Source organism: Mytilus californianus, unplaced genomic scaffold (assembly GCF_021869535.1).
Source record: "Mytilus californianus isolate M0D057914Y unplaced genomic scaffold, xbMytCali1.0.p SCAF_12, whole genome shotgun sequence".
Taxonomy (NCBI): Eukaryota; Metazoa; Mollusca; class Bivalvia; order Mytilida; family Mytilidae; genus Mytilus; species Mytilus californianus.
In genome coordinates, this window is record NW_026262604.1 from 1256641 (window position 1) to 1281005 (window position 24365).

At 31.5% G+C, this 24365-nt stretch overlaps 1 protein-coding gene across 1 annotated transcript; it reads left to right on the forward strand.

Moving 5' to 3' along the window:
- The first annotated feature begins 1578 nt into the window (after positions 1-1578).
- On the forward strand, positions 1579-9960 carry LOC127721183 (fibroleukin-like). Its single transcript, XM_052227849.1, has 5 exons — positions 1579-1962; positions 4315-4429; positions 7239-7369; positions 8434-8530; positions 9432-9960. The coding sequence occupies exons 1-5, from the start codon at positions 1666-1668 to the stop codon at positions 9656-9658; spliced, it is 867 nt and encodes a 288-aa protein (XP_052083809.1). The 5' UTR covers positions 1579-1665; the 3' UTR covers positions 9659-9960.
- Positions 9961-24365: the final 14405 nt, after the last annotated feature.

Genomic DNA, 24365 nt, shown 5'->3' on the forward strand with positions numbered 1-24365 from the left:
AAAAAAATTAAGTATCTCGAAAAGGAGCTCCATAACCTTTTTAGCTTATTTTGTTTCTTAACTAATGCTCTTCTGACTTATAGTATCAATTTTAAATTCTATATTTTTTAATTTCACCTAAATACATCTTTAAGTGAACCTTAGCATCGTTAACTTAGAAATTCATTGTGAAGTGACTGGAATCAACAAACTATGCATTATAAAGAATTTAAGATTTTTATTATCATATCTGACTGTGAGCTTTTTTTTAAAAATATTTGTAAAATTAAAATTTCATTTTTTGTTAAATTGTTGGTTTAGCTTTTTTCTGTGACGCCATATCAATTGATTCGTAGCTGTAGTAACATGCCTTTTGTTTATTTATAAATGCTTTTAGATCATTTTTATTGTATACTAGATATAAAACAACAATTGTTACAACAACCAAGGTTGTCTTCTTCATAATTCCTAATTTGTGATGTTTAACATGTTAAGCCAAATTTTACCATGTAGATATTAGCATACTCATTCGTTAGCAATTAAACAGGTTTTTTTTCTGTAACAACAGACACTTTGACTTACATCAGCGAAGTTTAGGGTGAAAAGACGGCCATTTATGATAAAGGCTCCAGTAAGTTATCCCTTTAGACCACAAGGTCACATCAGAAAATTGTCTCAGGTCACCAGGTTACTTTTAAGCAAATTTAAGAAAGACAGTTTTGAACATTTTTAAAGATTACATATCATAGTTCATTTTAAATGAGACGTCAGGTTGCAGGGTTGCCCGCTAAACCCTACATGATCGCACGTCAGATTTGACCATGTTGGAGCCACATAGTATGTAATGATATTTGAAAAAATGAATAATCGATTAAATGTAAAGAAAGAAGTAAAAGGCTGGCTGATGTTTGTATACCAAAAATATATTTTGAATTATGCATAAGTCACGTAGCGGTAGTTTATAGTAAATGAAAAGAGGAAAAGCCCAACATTAAAATTGGTTGAAACTAATCTCGACATAATTTGAGCTTGTCATTGAAATACTATGTTTAACGAAAATTTGGACCACCCTAACTTTTCATTATTTAACTATTGTTGGAAACAAAATATCATTTCAAATGTTTATGAGAAACTGTTACATAATCCAGAAGACAATAATTAACACAACAGACTTTTGAAATACATAGAACTATCCAACAGGTATTTTTGCTGAATTTTTGTTTGAACAGGTCTACTGGAAGTTTTTGAAAGTTTCATGTCGAGAACTTTGAATATTGAACAAAGGAAAACCTTGATTGAAATTTAGAAAATGAAAACAATAAAATTTTGACTGCGTCATCAAATAAATAATACACATGTATGTAATGAGTTATCGCAATGTAAAACAGAAAACGTCACTTCCTTTTATTTTTATCATGAATTATACAGTAGCAGTTCTTTTAAACTTTAAATTCAATTGAAATTTTCATTTTCACTACGTTAGTTAATTGTTCGATAATTGAAAGTAGTTATTCATCATTTGTAAAAACAAAATCCCTGGCAACTAAAAGCATTTATGAGGCTCATAACAACATAAACAGACATATGTTGTAAGTGCTATGTAACGAAACGGTCCACTCGAACACACGCGAAGGTTATTAGAATAGGAAAAACATAAACACTTCATGGTCTTTCAATAGAAGCAAAATGTATCGTTTGACATTTTCGATAGTTTTCCTTTTTGTGTGGACATTATGTGAAATAGTCGTTATCAAAAAACAAAAAGACAAAATATATAGTGGCCATGTGCTGTTTGAGGTTCCAATGCCGATGTGGTCAATATGTGCTCAATATTGCTCAAGAATAAAAGTATGCAAATCTATTAACTTTATAGCAGCGAATAAAACATGCCAAATAAATAATCATGAACCGGAAACAAGTAAATGTAGTGGACTCGTTGAGAGTATTGGTAATAGCTTTGCTGCTGCCTCGACTTTTCCAAAGGTAATTACAATATGATATGTATAACAATTATACCAAAATATGTTTAATGTTAATGAGTGAGACATTGAAATCAGCACAATGTTTTACATTTTATGTTTTTACAGAATATATTGAATTCTATAATCCTATAGAAATAGTTTTTAAGCATACATTTTGCAGATTAATTGAGTATTAAATCAGGTGCTATGTGTTTAATAGGTCTTTTTTACGTGTTAGTGTTTACTATCAAAATAGAGTCCAAAATATTTTTGATACAGACACTTGAATGCCGTACGATGACCTATAGTTATTAATTTCTGTGTCATTTGGTCTCTTGTGGAGATTTTTCTCGATGGCAATCATACCACATCTTCTTATTTTTATACTTAAAATAAATTGAAATGAGCTGTGGATGAATAACATCATTTGTTCAACATGAGTATCATACTTTTTGTATATAAAGGAATTTAAAAAATTGTGTTGCAGAAACTTTTGAACGTGTAAATACATTCCAAAAACTGCTTTTTGTGACTGCATATACCTCTCGTTATAAGGAATTCCGTGAAACTTGACTTTTTTTTTGTGACACTTGACCTTTGACGTCAAACAATAGTTATATTTGCACTTAATTGGTAGTCATTTTATCTAACTATGTCTTCCAAATTTTACAAAAAGGTCTGTAGTATAGCAAACAAATATCAACAAATAGCAATATGGCGTATATACTAGTATATTAAATGCTCATCATTAATGAGTCATTCTATAATAATCCATTTTTACATGTTAGTGCTTCCCTTTAGATCGAGAACAAAAGATTATTCATACTGACTTTTAGAAATCAGCTATGGATGAATGGTATCATTTGTTCAACTTGAGTATCGCAATTAGCGTATATAAAGAAATATGAACAAATTATAATATGGCGAATATATATTACATGATCATCATTTATGAGTCATTCTGTAGTAAGTTTAGAGTATTCTTGTCCGTGGCTACCTATATTCATACAAAACTCACCTTAGATATCATGCTTAGGATTTAATAGAATGCATGCCCATTTCTTCTGTATCAAGGACACTCGAACTAAATCATTTGGTCATATTAAATAAGTAGTAAAAGACAATTGTAAAAACATTTCCCGAAAGGTCATGTAAAATTAAGCAGACATTTGCCATTTTTGTTTGTTTCGGCACTTGTACTTGTGAAAGACTCCACCAATAAATTGAGTTTGGGAATTGTAATTCGGTTATCCTCAACAAATTAATTTGAAATTGTATTATATATTTTCAGCTACCACTAATAAACAGTTCAAACTTTCATTTGCAGGATTTCATTTTGCCGTTCAAGAGTTATTCCCTTGAAAAAATGGAACTTTTCAAACTTTAGATACTTAATTGTAAACCCTTTCATTCAGAAATAACTGATGTCATCCCTGGCCATAAAACAGTGTATTATTATTTATCATTAATTAAGAGTAAACTACAAATATCGAAAACGTTATGACAACAATTTAAATATTAAAAAAATTATTATTTTTTATACAATACTCAAATGTCAACACCGGAATTAAATCGATTTACACGTTGTTAACATCGTATTTTTTCATTGATGACTTTTTTCTGGCTATGAGTTGTTATTCCATTTGCACTGATGAGTCTTATATAGACGAAACGCGCGTCTGACGTATCAAATTGTAAGCCTGGTATCTTTGATAAACTTTAACTAGCGCGTGGTCTATTCCACTGTTGTTGGACGTTTCGTTGGGATAACCAGACCAGTAGTCATCACCTTTGTATGCTGACAAGAAATATCATCAAAATTATAATTTTCTGTAGATTCACTGTTTATTAAAAAAAAATGAAATACTCAAAACACTTAGGTTTTTCTCCCCCCAGAAATATATTGACTTAGCCTTATTTGGAACAATTTAATGACATGACGATCGTTAACACTCTGCATCTTTTTTGCATTGAGCACCACAGATAAAATTGAGAATGGAAATGGGGAATATCTCAAAGAGACAACAACCCTACCAAAGAGCTGACAACAGCCGAAGGCCATCAATGGGTCTTCAACGCAGCGAGAAAATCCCGCACCCAATTAGGGTTTACGGCATATGTTCAAACGTTTAGAAACTTTGTCTTCGTGAAATCATTCGTGAGAAAAAAGTGTTCCAATATATTATATTTTGAATAAACTAAGTCAAAGAGCTCTAAAGATGATTTTTTTAAAGTTCAATCAAAACAACATGAGAATGCCTTTGTAATGCAAAGAATTTTTTCTCTGATCTGAAAATATTGTAGCTTTGGGAGAAATTCGCATAATGGATTAACAATTCATATTTATGTAACTGTTTGGCTTCTCACATTTCAGGAACTAGCTGGTCAGTGCAATGGTAATAAGTGTACGATCAATGAGGCCTGTATGCCAAGTGGAACGAATTACTATTGTGTTCCATTACCTATTCAGTTATCTGAAAATAGCACACGTAAGTTAAAAATAGAACTATAACATGTGCAATTACACAAAGCTTTATGATGTAAGATGTAAAAATGTAAGATTTCTTCAAAGAGTTATGAGGGTCTGGATGGGGGTCCTTCAATTCTGTATTCTTTAATTTTTAGCTCATATTTCTCTACTCTTTATATTTTCATTTTTAAGACTTTAAATGAGTCTACCTTCATATCTATTGTTGGAGAGAAACCGCATTTTTCACATGTCTTCGCAGCAGCTTTTAAAGGATGTAGTTTTATGTGAACTGGTAATTTTCAATAAACTTTTTCATAGTCAATCTTTATAAAATAGATATCTTGGAATTATGTTGTTTCCTATGATCTCAATAAAAATTCATAATGGGAATATCATAATGGAAGTACAGTATGCTTCATCACAATACTGTAAACCAACTTATTATTGCGAGCAATTTATTTATGCGACTTTCGCAAATATAAATCGTCTCGAATATGTATCACTTGGGTCTTTCCTTATAAAAATACGTTAAGAAAAATAGACAACCCCGACGTATCCGTGAAAATAAGTTGGTTTAGAGAAAGCTAACAATAGGTCGCCAGTATTTTGTTAATGACATAAATGATAAATGATGAACAACTTATTTTTTGTACTGAAGAAATGGTATGATATTTCACATGCAACTTTTACTTTTCTATATACCAAGATATATTTTCTCTGCCAGAGTCACCGGGAATAGAATATTTTTACTTTTTCTCTGTGTGGAGGTTGACGGGTTTGGCTAGAAAATCTAAGAACCAATGTATTAGGTATTATCGGTTCACGTACGGTTACATTGCTGATTTCTTTGTGCCGAATTATGTATATCCGGTATTTGATGCTTTAATATATCAGAAGGGATAAAAGGATTTAGAGATGAGGGAATACCTATATTTGTTTTTAGGTATTTGGAGAAACTTATCATATATCTGATATGGTACTTCCATTTCAAATAATATAATGTTGACAATACGATTTGTAAATGAACGACAATATAGATCTATTAAAGACAATTTTGTATTTCCCATTTTACGCGGGGCCTCTTAAACACGGAAAAGTCTTCGGCGGTAAAAAAATATTTCTTTTCTGCTTTTTTTCCTTTCGTTGAGCAGCTAAGTAATAATTCTTCACGACATTTTTTGTATAAAATAAGACAGGCAATTATAGAGATTTCTACAAAGATTTATTAGGGTCTGGATGGGGAACCTTCAATTTTTACCCATTATTATCCATTCTGTAAACCCAATCCAGACCCTCATTTATTGCATTTAGAATGGTTTCGTTTTGAAAGAAAAATATATAACTTGTAAAAAGGAATTGTTTATCAATGTTTATCAATAAAAATAAAACTATCAAGCGAACTTTTAAATACAAAAATATAAACTAACTATCGGGTGTTGTAATTTAATATCAAATAAAAGATTATATGATATCAAATGTTCATATTTGATCAATTTTGAAAGAAACAAAAATGAGAATAATGATATAACGTATTCGTCTTTTGCATTCATAATTTTGTTAAAACTTATCTATCTATTTTTCTGACTAATTATAGCCAGATAACATGATGAAGTGGTCATTTACTGACCACTCTTAAAGGTACAGATGTGGCTTCAGAATAGCCGCTACATGATAACAAATAACGAGAATATAGAAATAAGCTTTTAAAGTTTGGATTAAATTATTGCATTTTATCAGTACTTAAATTAACTGAGCTTTTAAAAAGCATTATCATTTAACAGTTATAATCAGATAATAATGCAACCACTGATAACTACATTTGTCTAACACATAACGAAAGACATATGAATCTTTTTTTTTTATTTTATTAGTTGTTATGTTTTTGGGAATGTTATTGTTAGGTAGAAGAAAAAAAGGTAAACGAGAGGACTTTTTGGAATTGTTATGTGTGCACAAATAAGATGTTCCATTTTAGCTAATATGTAGTATTTGTTGAGTCATTGGTTGCCTTTAAATATATATTTTTTTCCATGGTTTTGTACATTTTTCTACTAACACTTATATGTTGTTGAGTCGTTGGTTGTCTTTAAATGGTTTTCCCTTTTTCCCATGGTTTTTTATATTTTTCTACTAACATTTTTTTGTTGTCTCTTTGAAATGTTTTTCACAATTTAATTAGTTTTTAATAATCAATCACGTTATAGAGAAAAACTGAAATAATCAATCGTTTGAAGAAAAGTAAAGACAGTACTTAAGATCACTGATACAAAAATATATAAAACTTAAGAATTATTTATTATGTACTGTATAACATATTTCTTTTTTGTTCATTATTTTGTACATAAATAAGGCTGTTAGTTTTTTGTTTGAATTGTTTTACATCTGTCCTTTCTGGGTCTTTCATAGCTGACTATGCGGTATGGGCTTTAATCATTATTGAAGGCCATACGATGACCTATAGTTGGTTATGTCTGTGTTATTTTGTCTTTTGTGAAGAGTTGTCTCATTGGCAGTCATACCACATCTTCTTATTTTTATATTCACTTGATAAATGTGAATTTGCCAAATTGCAGTCTTCATCAGTTACACTACATTAACAATATGAAAAGACACGGTCCTTTATCAAGGAGAAACTATAAGGTACTTTACATCAAGGACGAGAATATTACGATGTCAAAAATTGTAAAATTGTAAGCTCATATAGATATTATTATCACAAAGTGTCATCGTTCAGTCGTTCTCCGTGCACTATACGTATATATTATCTGACATATAAGATAAATATGTAGTAATAAACAAAACAAAACAAAATCTACTTTTTAAAATAGCTTCAGACCTTCGCCCACGTGACTGCGGTGACCTTCCAGAAGGAAGTGAATCAGGGGTATATACAATATATCCAACAAATAAGAAGTTTGATGTTTACTGTGACATGGATACAGCAGGATTTGGTTGGACCGTAAGTGAAGTGAAGAAGTAGATTTGATTTAACTTTTGTTTCATTGTAATAGTATCATTTTGTTCATACAGAATACAGATATTAATGTTTAGTGTATTTTACTTTTGAAAAATTGGTATTCACTTTGTCGAACAAGTGAAATGAATACCAGTATTTTTCAGTTATAGATTTCACGACAAAAGATTGTTTTATTAAATAAAAAGCAACAATGACTAGTTTCAATTTGTTTTGTTTATGCTGTTTTCCTTTTACTTTTCCTTCTTGTTTTTAAGTATTTGCTGTTTGTGATAGGCTATATACAGTTTTTTGAACTTTCTGTTTTATTGCTGGGTTATTTTTTCATAAAACTTACAAAACTTGTTTAAGCTTACTGTCTCTTCTTTTTAAATATGGTATATACACTACATTGTTCAAAATCTGTCTCTATTGATTTTATGTTAGAAGAGTTAATCAATTGACACAACATAAACGTATTTGACATGTATGATATCGATTTCAATGAGCAAAACACTATTTACCTTGATCAGGTATACTTGATTAATAATGTTTGGATATCTGGTGAAGATTTGAAACGCAGATATACATATTCAATTGATCCATAACTGTTTAGTTATGCTTAAGAACCATTGAAAAGTATGCCTTTAGCTGAATTTGATACTTCAATTATTCTACTATTAATATATAAGTTTTGATTCGTAACATATCATCTGTCCAAGAATGTGGGTCTTTCACAATATATCTTTTAATAATTGCCAGAGCTTTTCTGTCAATAAAGAACAGTAAATGCCTATGAAACGTTTTAATTTCGATTCTTCTGATTTCTGGATTTGCCTTCATCAGGAACGCTTAAAAACAAAAATATGAAAGCGAAAAATGTACAATTAGATACGCACGTGAATTGCTATAAATTCAAAAAAAATATAAAAAGAATTATGATATATCGGAATAACGATACTCCATCCACACACAAGTTTACTTCAGTGGAAATAGACAAATCGCTGAAAATGTCGAGAATGTGTTTTATTTTATTTCATTTTTATTAATGTTCTTAAATTTTTGAAAAGGTTTTCCAGAGCAGAATAAACGGAAATGTTGATTTTTACAAAGGATGGACCGATTATGAAATTGGATTTGGAAATTTGAAATCTGAGTTTTGGTTGGGTAATTTTCTCTTTATAATCCATTGAAAAACACCTTGTCCATTCAGCACAGCTAGTTAAGCCATCTTTGTTAAGTTTTTTGTATCCTATTCGAGTACAAAGTTTTTCAACTATAATGAAGAAAGATTGGTAAATGATTTCTTTGTATAAGAATGTTAACAATATCAAGCGGAGACAATTCACGTTTGATTTAAAGGCTATTATTTGAGAATGCTACTTGTTTAGCTTAAACTTTTGGAATAAGGTTGAAACTTTTTTATCAATAAGGCAATTTGACCTATATATCGTTCAATTGTTTACACATGTCATAGATTATCAAAATAATGAATTAAACACCCACCCAAAATCATAGATTTCTATGATTAGGAAATTAAAACACAGAACAAACACACTTTTCTGTTTTTCATAAAACATGAACATAGGATTCGATCAAGAAAGTTTTGTCTATGTATTTTTGTGCTGTAATATTATGTTTTGTTTTTAAATGCCTATTTTTTTATACGGATGATAGCAAAAAGTAAAATATAAAAAGAACCGAACTGCAAGGAAAAATTTAAAATGGAAAGTCCCTTATCAAATGGCAAAATCATAAGATTAAACACATCAAACGAATGGAAAACAACTTGCATATTCCTGACTTGGTACAGGCATTTCGAAATTAGTGGATTAAACCTGATTGTATAGCCAGCTAACCTCTCACGTGTATGACAGTCGCATAGAACTGAAACTATTTCTTACTAATACAATTGAGTACAAACTGAGTAGCTCTAACAAATAACAAAATCCTATTAACCCATACAGCCATTTAAGCGCAGTTAAGAATTATAGGATTAATAAAGAAATGATAAGCCGATCGATGGACATTTGTTCTCATATTTATTTCTTATTTTCCTTTTGCACAGGAAATAATTTCATAAATGTTCTTACCTCTTCTGGAAACTACAAGCTTTACATACACCTTGAAGATTTTAGAGGGAATTCAAGATATGCAGAGTATGACGAATTCTGTGTCGGAGATGCCACAACACAGTATACTTTGAATATAGATGGATATAGCGGTGATGCAGATATAACTTCACAACATCACTTGAGTATTTCGAATAAAGGGAGGAGTGATATATTCCAATGAGATATCAATCCAACACTATAAACAACATAAAATCTGCATAACAAAATGCTGAATTATACTAGTTAAAATGTTTACTACATTATCATTGAAACGAAATTTTAATAAAAGGTATAGCTAGTTAATTTAAACAAAATGTTCAGAAAATTCATAATTACAAGTACTGTACTTCGTTTAATAATTCATTCGCAATGATTTTAAATAATAGAATACAAAAATAAATAAATATCAACTAATTCTGGTACGAAATTTCTTTATTACGAATTGAAGGAGAACGAAGACGTGCTATTGATTGTTATTTTATTTCGTTGGACACTTTTGATTTTTTAACTCGTTACACTCTTCTTCCGCAAAATCTTATCAAACAAAAGTTTTCCTCTTTAATAAAATGGTCGTTTGAAAAATCCTATTACAAATGTATTTGCTGTAACTCATATAAAGTCTTCTTCTCTATTGAGAAAAAAAAATGCTAAATATACTTACTGGAAGTGTGATGAAATGATAAAAGATGTAAATTTTCTCCTTGACAACATTTATGTACGTTTCGGCAATATAGTTTATCGACAGGTTGTAGGTATTTCTATGAACACCAGCTGCGCCCCTTTCATAGCAAACTTGTTCGTGAACTGTTATAAATCACAGTATTTGGCCAAACCCAGTAAAGACCCGTCTTGAATCCATTTAATTGATAAATTAAACCACACTTACCGTTATCTTGATAATATTTGTTTTGGTTAAATGATCAAGAATTCTCTAAATATACTGCCAAAATTTACCCAAAGGAACTTACTTTAAATGAATCAAATATAAATATCATTGACTGTCCTTTCCTATATTTACATATTTCAGTTACATACGGGAAACTCTATACAAACATTTACGACAAAAGGGACGATGTTTCGTTGCCTGTTGTTACTTTTCATTTTTCGAACGGGGATGTTCCTTTTGGCACCATCTTACAGTGTTAATACATCCCAACTCGTTCGCTATGCCTGTGTCTGTAGTCACGTTTTGGATTTCAGTGAATGTAATCTATGTACTACTGGTAAATCATTAAGTCAAGAATTTCGTACTTAAAACATTTACTAAATTCGTTCATAGATACACACATCAGGTTTGTAAGATTAGCTGTATCAGCATCAAGGTGTTTTGCCAGTCAGTAGGTTAACACCTCTTAGAAGGACTACAAACTTGTAAGTGTTCTTTTGTCCAGTTATGATAAAAATAATCATCAACTTATTTAATTTTTCGCAATAAAATACAACCATACACTCTGGTTTCCACAATGTGTTCATCTTCTTTCTTTTTATGTGCTTCAATACTATCAGAGATGCAGCCAAGACGACACTATTCCTATTCACCTTGAGAACATTACGATCAGCTCCAGGACTTTGATCAGTAAACATGCACAAATGACATATACATCCATATCGACAACCTGAAAAAAAATAAGATCATGACATATCGCTATCTTAATGATATAAAGAACAAACTTATTACAAACAGGATAGCACATCCTAATTTTAACGGTTGTTGTAAACCAAGCCCCGAAATTTATATACGATCTGGGTAAAATTATCGATCCTTTAAATTAACTTATTATAAAAGGTTACCAATTCAATTCTGTTGTTAGTTATGTGAATATTGTTTTATCGGTATACATATTGATTTTTTTATCAATAAATTAAAACCTAACTACATATATAATGTCGATACCTATATTTTGGCATTGCACAAAGATCGTGTTTTTCTCTCACTGTTAAAGAGTCGTTACTCTCAATCAATTGAATGTTGGATGTGTACTAATTGATATTTTAGTCTTCGATACCTGATTTGTTTATTAGTTTTTATTGTCTTTGAACTAGTTTTCAGTAACTGTGAGTACTCTCATATCTGTACATTGTGCCTTTTTTGTTTTTGTTAGTTTGTTTTTTGTGTTTTGTATTGATCTGATAAGTCAAGCCCTTTTCAAATGATGTTTTGAGTATGTTTGTTTTATGTTGTACTTGTTACAATACTGTCCCAAGTTAGGGGAAGGGTTTGGCGCCAGCAAACATGTTTAGCCACACCATATTCTGTATGTGCCTGTGACAGGAACCTGTAATTTAGTGGTGTCGGTTTGTGCTGTATGTCATATTTGTTTTCGGTTATTGTTTTGTACATAAAGTTAGGCCTTTAGTTTTCTCATTTGCATTGTTTTACATTTGATAGTAGGGGCCTTTTATTGCTTACTGTGGGGTATGGGTTTTGTTCATTCGTGAAGGCCATGCAGTGACCTATAGTTTTTTAAATTCTACGTCGTGTGGTCTCTGGTAGAGATTTGTCCCATTGGCAATCATTCCACATCTTTTTATTTTTCTAAAGACTTACCACTTCATCAAATCCTTTAAGCTACGAAAAAGTTAATTTGGGTCAGATAAATCGAAATGTTGCGGGATATACTTGTTCCTGCTACATGTCGAGAATGTCATCAAAAGTTGTGATATATCATTCCATAGTGTTTGTTTTCTTTGTTTGTTTTGGAGGGGGCGCTAGTTTTTTTCAACTTGGATAACTTGGTATTGATGAATCTCCTAGATTCTTGTTGTTTAATTCATGACCTTTTTTAGACTTGGAACAATATATAGCTTGAAATATAATATACACATTTTTATGACAACATCGAAATGTGTATTATAATTTTTTCCCTTGGTTACCGTCACATTGACGTATAACCCTCACTATCTTCTCTGACTCATACAATCAGAACTTTCTGTAAAAGAAATTTTAGTTGTAATAAAAAAGTAAAGGGGTAAGACTCATCTAGATAAACTCTCATTCTCTTAAACATGTATGTAGTCTCTTATGATGGTTAATTTATAGGCAACACTGAAAATCCTATGTTATAATTTTTGTTCCTAATGTTTTGGCTCAAAGACTTTAATATTTTCATTTTTCAAGTAAAAAACAGGAATTGAATATATTAACATTTATTGTCGAGCCGCATATCTGGTGAAGTGAAATTGGTACCTTTAATGTTATTATTATCAATAGATTGCTACCTCTGCGGGTTAATTTAGTATCTCAGGGTATCACCAGTCATGTTACCAGTACTCTTGTAGGGGCTTGAAAATACGAATATTGTTTAATTAAATTTTGATGCTATAACATTTTGAAAATCTTTTTAGTTTAAGGAATATATCTTCCAACGTTTGAATTGAGTTTGTATTTCCAAATATTTTGGGTTGGAGCATCACTGACGAGTCATTAATTGTCGAAACGCTCACCTGGCGCAGTAAAACTTGTACCATTAATGTTATTAATTTTCAATATTTTTCGAAACAAATGACATAACGTCAGAACGAAATGAGGTATAATCAGCCTATTTCTTGCAAAGTGTTTCTTATATAAGTTTATATCAAATTAAATCAAATCCAATCTTTATTCATTTTTTTTCAGAGGATTCCTTTGAGCCCCAGAACGGCATGATGTTTTCTACTAAAGACAAGGATAATGACAGAAACAAAGGCAGTTGTGCACAAAAATTTAAAGGAGCATGGTGGTACAAATCATGTCATTCTTCTAATTTGAATGGGGAATATTTAGGAGGCCGTCACTCGAATTATGCCAATGGTATCACATGGAGTAGATGGACAGGAAATTATTACTCATTGAAAACTACTAGAATGATGATTAAACGGCACTAAGAACCATGTTATGAAAGACTCACAATTTCTCTTTCAAAAGTATAGAGTCAATAAAATTTAATAAAAGTGGTTTAATGAAGTACCTTATAAACAATTTGATGATAAGCACAGGGTGTAAAATAAATGTTCACTGAAGAGAAATAAATTTTCTTATTTTATTTGTCTTATTTTTATTCAAACTGCTAATCAAAGTTCTGTTTAGTGAAATGTCAATTTAGCACACTATGAAATAGCTATAAGAACAGAAAAGTTAACAATGTAAAAACTAATTTGGGCGTCCTCGTGCTACACCTAAACTTGTTAAAAGTCCAAAAGATGTAAAGAAATTGATAAAAACAACACAGTAAAACTGGTACACGAACAATACAAGAAACAAAAACCACACAATAAAACATTGCATGATAATTCTCCAGTAAATAAAATAAAGTCTGAAACATTTTGAATTTCATATCAACTAAACATTCTGAACTTTTTTAAGCGTTTTAAGTTATTATTCAGATATTTTCCTTTAGTAAATTCAGTGGTAATCAGATATTTTCCATATAATCAATCCAATTGTCTTATAATTCAGTATGTTGTTGTTTTGTAACAAGTTAATAGCCACTACTGAATAGTCTGAACATAGACTGAACATATCTTAATTGACTGTAATTAACTGAAGATTTCATAGAAAATTCGGATATGGAGAGTACAGCGAGCTTAGTGTTTGATATGCTACAATAAACTATGCTTGAAAAGTCAAAGGATAAACTCAGACTGCAGTAACATTGATCTTTTATCTTTTTATCATATACATGATATATGAATGAAGATATGGGATTAGACGTCAATGAGATAGCAACCCATGAGACATCATTAAAGTACATCTAAGTTCCTATCGTACTTATACCTTTTTTCCTTGATAACCAGTGAAACAAACTGCAAGAATGTGAAAACGCTTAATTTTAACAAAGGTGTTTTGCAAAGGTTTGTAATTTATTACAGGTTGGGTTATCAATTAGATAGAAAATGAATATAAACCTTTTGTTTGAATATAATTTTAAGCATGGTGTAAGCATATAATCGATTACGTTTGAATTTGTTAGTCTATAAGACATTAAACCGAATAGTAAAAGGCTAAAAAAATAATAAAGGCTTAGTATTTTTAAACAACAATTCCATACAATGTGCACAAGTAAACGCATTTACTTGGAGAATTTAGTTTTTAAACTGTCATCATGTCCATTCACAAAGATTGACAATACTTGGCTTCATTGTTGTGTGTAAAAATTTAAAATACACCATCAATGTACAGTTCATTCAAAGGTTAATGATACAATGTCCACAACTAACAGAAACAATGATATTGCTTTAAATTTAAATTCGAGACAATAGTAGTTAACCGATGTTCAGATCTCATCAATCCATTAAGAAGATACAAATCAAGTTAAAAAAACAAAGATGGATGATATCTCATGAGCTCCAAAAGGAGCGAGATCGGCTGGGTCGACAAGCTAAGCGTTTCAGGATAATAGAACCTTTATACAGTATTTATTGTTAACATGATGTCGTTCAAATAATGCATGAAATATTTGGCACTGGACGTTATTTCTCGTGTTCGTGTGTCTTTAGTGATTCTCGAAACATAAAATTTATTAAAAAAACCTGAAAACCAGTTTATGATTTGAAGAGCTTTTAAAATATCAGAACTGTTGAAAAAAAAGGAAGTCAATTCTGCTGAAAGCCCGCCGTCGGATTATTATAAAAGGCATCATCGAAGTTTATTAGTAACACATAATTTACATAGTAAACGATTAGTTCAACTGCACTAGTATTATTTTGTATGTTCGCTCTAAATGAGCATGAAATACTTGCAACTGGACAATAAGCAAACTCAGTAAAAAGTTAATTCATATGTTACATATTAAATTTGCAATTATGATAATCATTAGCAACCGGCATTGAACAAACTAATGCTAATAAATTACTACTTCCTCAACTGTTTCCCTCATCATAGAATTGCCGTAAACGTTATTGATTTCATTTAGAACATATATGTATTAGCGCTAAAAGACGTGAGACGTTCTGGCGTTTAACAGTGGACACGTTTTGGCGAATAACAATTATCGAACAAGTTAGGGGGTTTTGAAATCGGACACGTTTAGGCCATATTGAATATTACGGACACGTTTGGGGAGAATAGACACGTTTGGAGGAATCGGACACGTTTGGGTGGATGAACAAGTTTGGGAGTGTTACATATAAAGTATATTATAATTATTGTATTTTGACCTAGACATTATGAAGCGTAAATGTTTTTTTATTATATTGTCTAAAATAGCTTCGATGTAAAATAGTTATCCCACTAGGACTTGGTGTGTCAGTGTAAGATCACCCTCCGACTTCCGGCCATCGGTGTGATCTTACACTGACACACCGCGTTCTCGTGGGATAACTATTAAATATAACAGAAAAATAGAAAGCACGAATAACACAGAAACTCAAGATAGGGTGATATAATAGGGGTATCGGAAATAAACACATTTATTCTAAAACCAGTTATTGGCATGATACGGGTTATGTTCTTCTTATATATTTTATGATGGTATGATAATAAACCCCTTACGGGAGGGATTGTACTTGATTTTCATATGATGAAGACATAATCCTTCAATCAGTTTAATTGAGGTCTGCAGCTGGCATAGAAGTCCTTTGTTCATTTATGTATCATTGTCATTTTGCTTAGTTTCTTTTGTTACCTATTCTGACATCTGTCCCAAGTCAGGAGCCTCTGGCCTTAGTTATTCTTGTATGTTTTTTTAATTTCAGTTCATTTATATGTTTTGTAGTTTAGTGTAACGTCCATTTTCACTGAAATAGTACACAATTTTTTAAGGGGCCAGCTGAGGACCACCTCCGGGTGCGGGATTTTCTCGCTGCGTCGAAGACCCATTGGTGGCCTTCGGCTATTGTCTGCTCTTTTGTCGGGTTGTTGTCTCTTTGACATATTTCCCATTTCCATTCTCAATTTTATGTCAGGATTAACCGTATCTAACAATCGTATTGTAGTTTTTGTAAGTCAATCAATGTCGTTGGTTCATGTTTTTCATGTTTGTTTTTCGTAATTAAATGTTTAAACATCGGGCCGTTAGATTTTCTCGTTTGAATTGTGTTACATTTATCATGTCGGCGCTTTTATAGCTCAATATACGGTACAGGTTTTCTTATTGTCGAAGTCCGTACGGTGATCTATAATTGCTCACCATCACGCCATTTCATCTCTGGATGATGGTTGCCGCAATCATACCACATCTCCTTTTAATTAACAATGTAAAAGGAACCGATTTACGGCGAACGTTCCACATTTCTGTATTAACTTGCATTAGGAACGTAACCCTGCTAATACAAATATAACTTTGTGCCAGTCACAGAAAACAAAATTCTTATTTGAATCTCCGAAACTTTAAATATTTGGATTCATATACTTTTTCACATAACCATTATAATGAATAATACAAATTCCAGAAATATGTGTATGGAACAGTGAAATTGGTGTCATATGTGTAAAAAGTAAAATCACAAAAATACTGAACTCCGAGGAAAATTCAATCGGAAAGTCCCTAATCACATGGCAAAATCAAATGACAAAACACATCAAACGAATGGACAACAACTGTCATATTCCTGACTTGGTAAAGTTGGAAAATGTATATCCCATATGCAGGTGAAGTTGGTATATTGCTACTAAAGTGGGGGAAATTTATAATTTTAAAATTAAAATCGTCTCGTTTGTAATAGATTCTGGTACTGAGATGAATGTGTATGTCAAATTCGAGATAATTAAATGAGCACTTAATTACCTCGAAACCATATCGAATAATTCAAATTAGTAGCCTGTATCAGTTTAATCCTTATCAACTTCAAATTGGTAAATATTTGGCGAACATGTTTTTTATGTATATATCTCAAATGTAAAATATAGGGCTGTTATTCTCCACTAGTAAAATTCGGGGATTAATCATATTCGGAGAAGTGGTGATCTTCATATTGAAAAAAATTGATTAACAACTAAAAGGGGGTCACCGAATTCATATTACTGAATAAATCATTAACGAATATGTGTATTTATAGGATTTAGCGCCATATATGTAAATGTTCGTTGCATATGTATTTTACATATGCATATTTAGGACGAGAAGATGAACAGACTTTGTTTTATACCGCAGGAATATATATCATCCTACCCGGACACATGAGTTTGATCCCGGACCGACCAATCTTTGCTCTAACATCCAAATATTGCGTGCTTGGCAGAGAGGTAGCCAATCTTTGATTTGAAACGGGCAAGAATCGACCCCAAGACTTCCCGCACTCGAGCAGTGCTGTAGATTTCAACAACGCAATGAGGCAACCACCTCCCCAAATTTTTGACCATTAAGAAAGAGAGATAAAGAGAATTATATACCATGTACGTCATAGTATACAGTATACTGAGTGACGACGGTTCAAAACGTTGACTGCTTTACTCTTTACTCACTCATTCTTCATTATTAACGTTTTGAAAACTTTCTTGCATAAAATGAACAAGGTAGATGCAAATATCCTTTTTAAGTAACAGACAAAGTATACATCGCAAAAAACTGATTCAAACAAGAGGTCATAACTGTGAAACTGATATGATACTTGATTTTTTTTTACAACGAACTTGTTACTTTCCGTGGACAAAATTTTCAAAAGACACTTGGCATTCATTCCTACACTTTATGTAGTACTCTTCTACCTTGGTTAATATACGCAAGACTTCATAGTTCACCACGTTACTATCATCCATACATTTTGAAAAAAGCTAAACGTATAAAGTTCAAAGACATATTGGATCTTAAACTTAATATCCCAAATCTGTACAAAAGCATTTTAGAGGAGGTCATACATATAATTCTGTCAATTATTTTTGTTTTGATTGGTACCTGTCTGTAACTGAATACTGGGAATTAAACCTTTAACCAGCAGTTTCCTTGAAGTAAATTGATTTAATGCGCACTAGAAATATTATTTCATGATAGAATTCCACAAATCTGGATTTTTCATAGACAGGATCTTTTTGCCAGTGTGTGACCAATCAAGAGTATGATCACCTACACCTATTTTGCGATTCATATTTTCAATTAACCGTTCACTCCCTATTGGCATTAACGTCTTTTAACCAAGCTGAGGCTTTAACTGCCAAAATTCAAATTAATTGCCTCACCAGAAATAAATTTCAAGTCACGCTACTGTCGATTGATTGATAGTTGGTTGCTAAACGTCCAGTGACAAATATTTCATGCATAATTAGCGTGTAGAGAGCGTGGCATTCTTTCTACGAGAGGCATCGGATTTAACGTCCCCACTCTGATCGGACGGGACTGCGTACTTGTACATCCCGCACTACTGGCCAAACGGACTCCCCACTTTGGCAATTTAACTGTCGATCGGAACAAGACCAATAGTGACTATATTTCTATTCCTCTGATTACCCTTGAGGGGTTACTGTCGAGGTGAGTGCGCGAACAAAGTGATAGTTGTGAATATGGAAATAACATATACATGTACGTGTATAAATCAAAACATTTGCAACAAGAATGTGTGGCCTTAAGACACCATGCCCCTTCACATGAACATATTTCCATGTTCAGTGCATCACGGGTCAAACTCTAATTTGGTATATTATTTTAAACGTTTTATATTTTGAACAGAACGGAAGGACGGACGGATGCACAGACCAGTAAATATAATATCCCCTTGCTATTATAAATTGGTCATAAAACTAAAATGATCATCCTACTAAACAAAACTTCAATCAAATATTCCGTACATGTCCGTTTTTCATACATATTTCTATAAGTTAAACGCCAAAAATTTGAGAAAAAAAAACAATTTAAAAGCAATGAAGTTAAATTACAAATACGTTTGTACGAGCTCTTCCTAGAATCCATGCATCATTATAATTAAAGACAAGATATAAAAAAATCACTGATTCAGTTAAGTGGGATCATATTTTTTCTTGAGAATGTGTCCTCATAAATTCCATTCGATTAACTTCTACGGAAAGGTGACGAAGTACTATCAGAAAGATGCATCAGTTACCTAAATTTACCTTTGACAAAAGTATCTTCAAATGAATTATAGAAGTATGCTAAAAAAAAAAGAAAGAAGAAGCAAGTCGTGTACACCTTTCACATTCCGGTGTGTTTGAAACTCTTGTTTTAATCTAAAACTTTAAAATCAAAAATGAGAATATGATCTCGCTTCAGATTCCCTTTTTTTATTTTTTCAAACTTAATTTTGATTTAGTAGCTTTAAAGGGGCACTAGCTGTCAAATTCATGTTCATCGATTTGACTCAAATTCTCATATTTTATTTATAACAATGTAAAACATTTATCCAAATTATAAAAAGTCAAAAATAATCAATTTACAGGGCAAGGGATCGATAATATGTAGCTTCGTTTCGTGTGTATTTTAGTCAAGACGCCATCTAATTAACTATCGAGTTGACCTCCGAATACCTTCGATGGCCATATAAGCAATATAAACATAAATATAGATATAAATAGAAACCGAACTCGTGCAATTGGATTTTTCTAGGTCTGTTTAATTTCATATTATAGATTAAAAATATATTTTAATCATCGTTTCATGATTTTTTTGTGGAACGAATCAGTAAATCAAATGATTTACCTTTGCTTCACTTTCAGTGTTGACATTCTTTTCCTTTAAATAACTCAGCACGCACGATTCATGCGTGATCCATCTCCAGCTAAGGGGTTAAATTGAAGTTCACATGAATACGGATTCAATGAGGTCGAATTATTCATAATTAATGTTTCTTAGCTTATTTTGACAAAATTAAACCATACTGGCTGCTAAAAGCGATATGTTATTTCACTATTTCACTTTCATTAATGATTGAACAAAAAAAAATCATATTTTATATTTTTTATATATCTCGTAGCTAGTGCCCCTTTAAGAATTCATCGTTTGAGAGGTAAATATATGGGTCAAGTTTAATGGCGAAGTAATGGTCGGTGTATTTGATTACCGGTAACTGAATTAATTATTCCGTTTAAAGGTTGTTGTCAATGAAATCATCCCAAATTCAATAACAAAATATGTAAAGAATTAAAATAGTAGTTTCTGCTAATTTATAAATAGTATATGTATTCAACGAACTCAAAATCATGCAGTCTATGCGCTCCTCAGTAATCATTTAATGCAATAGGCCGAGATACGTTCAGATAGATTGGTTATGTCGAGTAATGTCATTTTATTGGAAGTCTCTATTGGAACATATACAAAAGATTTTAACATATAATCATATTTAAGTAGTTTATCGATGTTAAATAAATTATAGGTAAGAATGAGTAAACAGTTTGCCCCGTGATATCACGTCAATTATCATTACGTTATCATGTATACCAATTGTGTACTGTAAATGTACAAGTGTTATAAATTATCCTCAATAACTGTCTCAATCTCAATGGGGGAATTCGGTTTGCTGCTTAATTTTTCATCTTATATTTATTTTCAATTCTGTTTAATCATTAAAGATGACTTTTAAACCTATCACAATTAATATAATTTGATTTATTTTATTAAAGGTGTCAAATCAAGGTTTTTTATTTTGGTCAATTGCAGAGGAGAGGAAAGGAAAACTGGCAATCCTAGTCAGGCTACTGCTCGCTGTAGATGAACTACTTAGATCATTCGGCCACCGAGTCCTCTTCCGCCTTTTTTTAAGTAAGCGATTTCTAATACAACAACCACTTGTTGGAAGCGACTTATAGATGGTTATGGCATATTTGCTGGTTCTGTATCATGTATATTCACGCAAACAATTTGTAAAAATCGTCATTAAAGGGCGAAAACTCCAATAAGGAGTCGTCTGACGATTTCAGCAGTGTTGACGTAATTGTAGATCTTGTCTTGCTGATCACTTTTGCTCATTTAAGTTTCTATAATCTATTAAAGTTTTAAGATATAAGGCAAAACGCAAAACAAAATGGTAAAAATCGTCCATTTGGGCCAGGTGAGCTACAAATGAGAATAAATTGATTTTTAGATGACAAATGATGCACACTGCATATTCCAAGTTCTACAATCAACTTGCAGATGTTTGTGGAGAATTTGATATTGATAGAATACCTATCAATTATATACGTTTAGTAGAAACTCATACAATCTAACCCTTGAAAGTTCTGTCAATGATTGTCAAGAACAATCGTTTACCTTGTTATCAGATTGTAAACATGGAATCATAAGTGAAAATGCAGTGTATTATAACTTTTACCCTACACTGTGCAACATTTATACTTGAAACAAAGTAGATTAACACGACACTTTTTCACGACCTTTTAATGCCAGTATAGTGGTCTGATCTCTAATTTTATCGAGTGTGACCTATTACAGATTGTGACATTTTAATTGAGTGTGAATAAGCATAATGGGTGATGCATATATAGCAGGAGAAGATTATCTTGTAGACGTACCCAGTCTCGCTCTTTTTAGGAGTTCATTTATTTCCCTCAGTTTTTGTTTGTAACCTTGATTTGTCTATTCTCTATCAATTACAAGATGTGAACATCAGTCAATTATTGTCACCTTAATTTACTTTACAAAGCGTAGCAATTGTCTAGCAATATGAAAATTAAGTTTGAAGTTGAAAAGAGAGGAGATCGTAAATTAACATAAACATCTGTGATTATTAGTTGCTATATGTGACCCGCCATGCCATTTCCAGGCTTATGGCGGTTAACGTCATAATGAGAAAACGTTACATGTAAAGACATGTAACGCAATCAGAGCACCTGTTATTGAATGTTCAATTATATCATGCGGTAAAATTAAGTTTCATTTTTTCTTAACTTGAGGAAATTTTAATCTTATTTTAAGATATACAAAGCAAGTAGGTATTGTACGTTAAATTAATAATTTAGGATAAAATCCCGTTTAAAAATGCGTTCTAAATTCACACATTGCATTGATCTGAATTAAAAATAATTCACAAAGGGGCCTGCAAATAAACTTTAGATCATTATAAGCATTTCAAAGTGCAGTGTTTATATTTTTCTCTAATTTATTACCAATACAGATTTCAGCATTAACATTATTTGTTTTAGTAAATCTCATTGTTTCGCTCCTCTGTTTCCAAATAACAAGATTTTTAAAAAACTGTTATAAATTGATAGTATATAAATAAAGAAACTAAAAAAGCAGAAAAAAATGCAGGGACCATGTGCTCGTTTTCGAGATATAAACCATTGAAAATTTGGCAGGAAATGATTCTCTCTAGACTTTTCATACATTTAACCTTGTCACCTTTTTTCATTTAAAAACTATGAAAAAATAACAAGAATTTTATAGGATTTTAAACTATATGTAATAAAATCATAAACAGAAAAGTAGGGGTTAGCGGGCAAAATTTTTTAATGGCACTACATGAATAAAACCAGAGGATTCAGAATATCTGGCAAAAATTCAAAAACAAGAGGAGCGAACATCCTTAAGTCATTCATATTTAGATTGCAGATTCTGGTACATTGTTGCTAGAGCAACCGATTGGCTGACATAGACTTACAAATTATTTAGTTATTTAGTTATTAAGGCTACAATTATATTTTGATTAATTAAATAATGCCCCCCCCCCCCCCCAGCGCAAACAGAATAAAAAGTTTCAAAGATAACTATCTTGATGAACATACACATGAAAAATTGAAACAATGAAAATTTTTAATAAAATCGAAAGTTACAAAAATGACCATAATTCTGTTATTTTGCAAATTCTAGAAAAATCACTTTTCAGGGTGCTTTGAATCTATGTATACTTCATAGAAATGCAAATAACTCAATTTGACCTTGGTACCTCCATAAGCCTGAAAATCTCATGGCTGGTCGCAATTATAAGGATAACAGTTACTGTTGTTTTATTGTATATGAATGTCAACAAAGTAATAAAATAGGAACTAGTTTTATTCCCAAAAGTATTAATAATTAAGATATCATTTGAAAAATGACACCACACATTTTTATCAACCGGTATATTCTATTATCGAATTTTAGCAATTAAAATTCAATCGTTTCTTTATGTCAATAGCATCGTCTATTACAACATGGACTATTGTATCAATTGTAACATCTATGTGCTTGGCTAATTTTTCAGACAGTTATCATTCGATCATTCGCGTTGTTGAGTGATAATGCCTTTCCACCGGGTATATTACAATCGATACAACAGATCTGACCTACTTATCATTGCTAAAACTGACTATTTTAGATCAAAACATATTTCTAGATTTCAGAGACGGATTTATGTGTGTGTGTGTGTGGGGGGGGGGGGGGGGGGGGGGGGGGGTGATGCCCGGCCTCCTTATGGACCTCAAATGAATTGTTGTTTCCAATTATGTCAAGTCGACAAAACAATATCGATTCGCACATGTTGTATGTGTCCTTTATTTGTGCCTGGCCATTTGCAACAACTTCTTAACGAATTGTTGTTTACATCTCTCTTTGTGTGTTTATAATTTGTATTGTGTTTTAGATGTTGATAACATACTTATTATGCTATTGATACTTTTAAAGTTTACAAGTAACATTCTCTATATGAAAGATCTTACCCCTTTTTAAATTGAACATCCATTCCCTAATATGTGAGGATCATTGAGTGTCGTGTATTAACTTTTTTGTTGATAGGTTTGTAAGGATGAAGAATTATTTGATATTTGCAAATTCATTCGACATTTACACTTTCGTGAAGTGATGGTATAATTGGTATCGGGAGAGTATGCTCATTTTTCAAATGTGTATAAAACAATCTTTTGTCTATTATTATCATTAATATAATGGACAACTGTACATATCTTCAAAGGAACTAGACCGTGTTTAAACAGATCGTGCGTTAACCCATACCTTCTCAATCAAACAATGAACGATTTTCTATTTTCAAAAATTGTTTGATAGATGTTCGATCTTGTTTGATCTCATATGATATCATGTAGGACATTTGTTAAG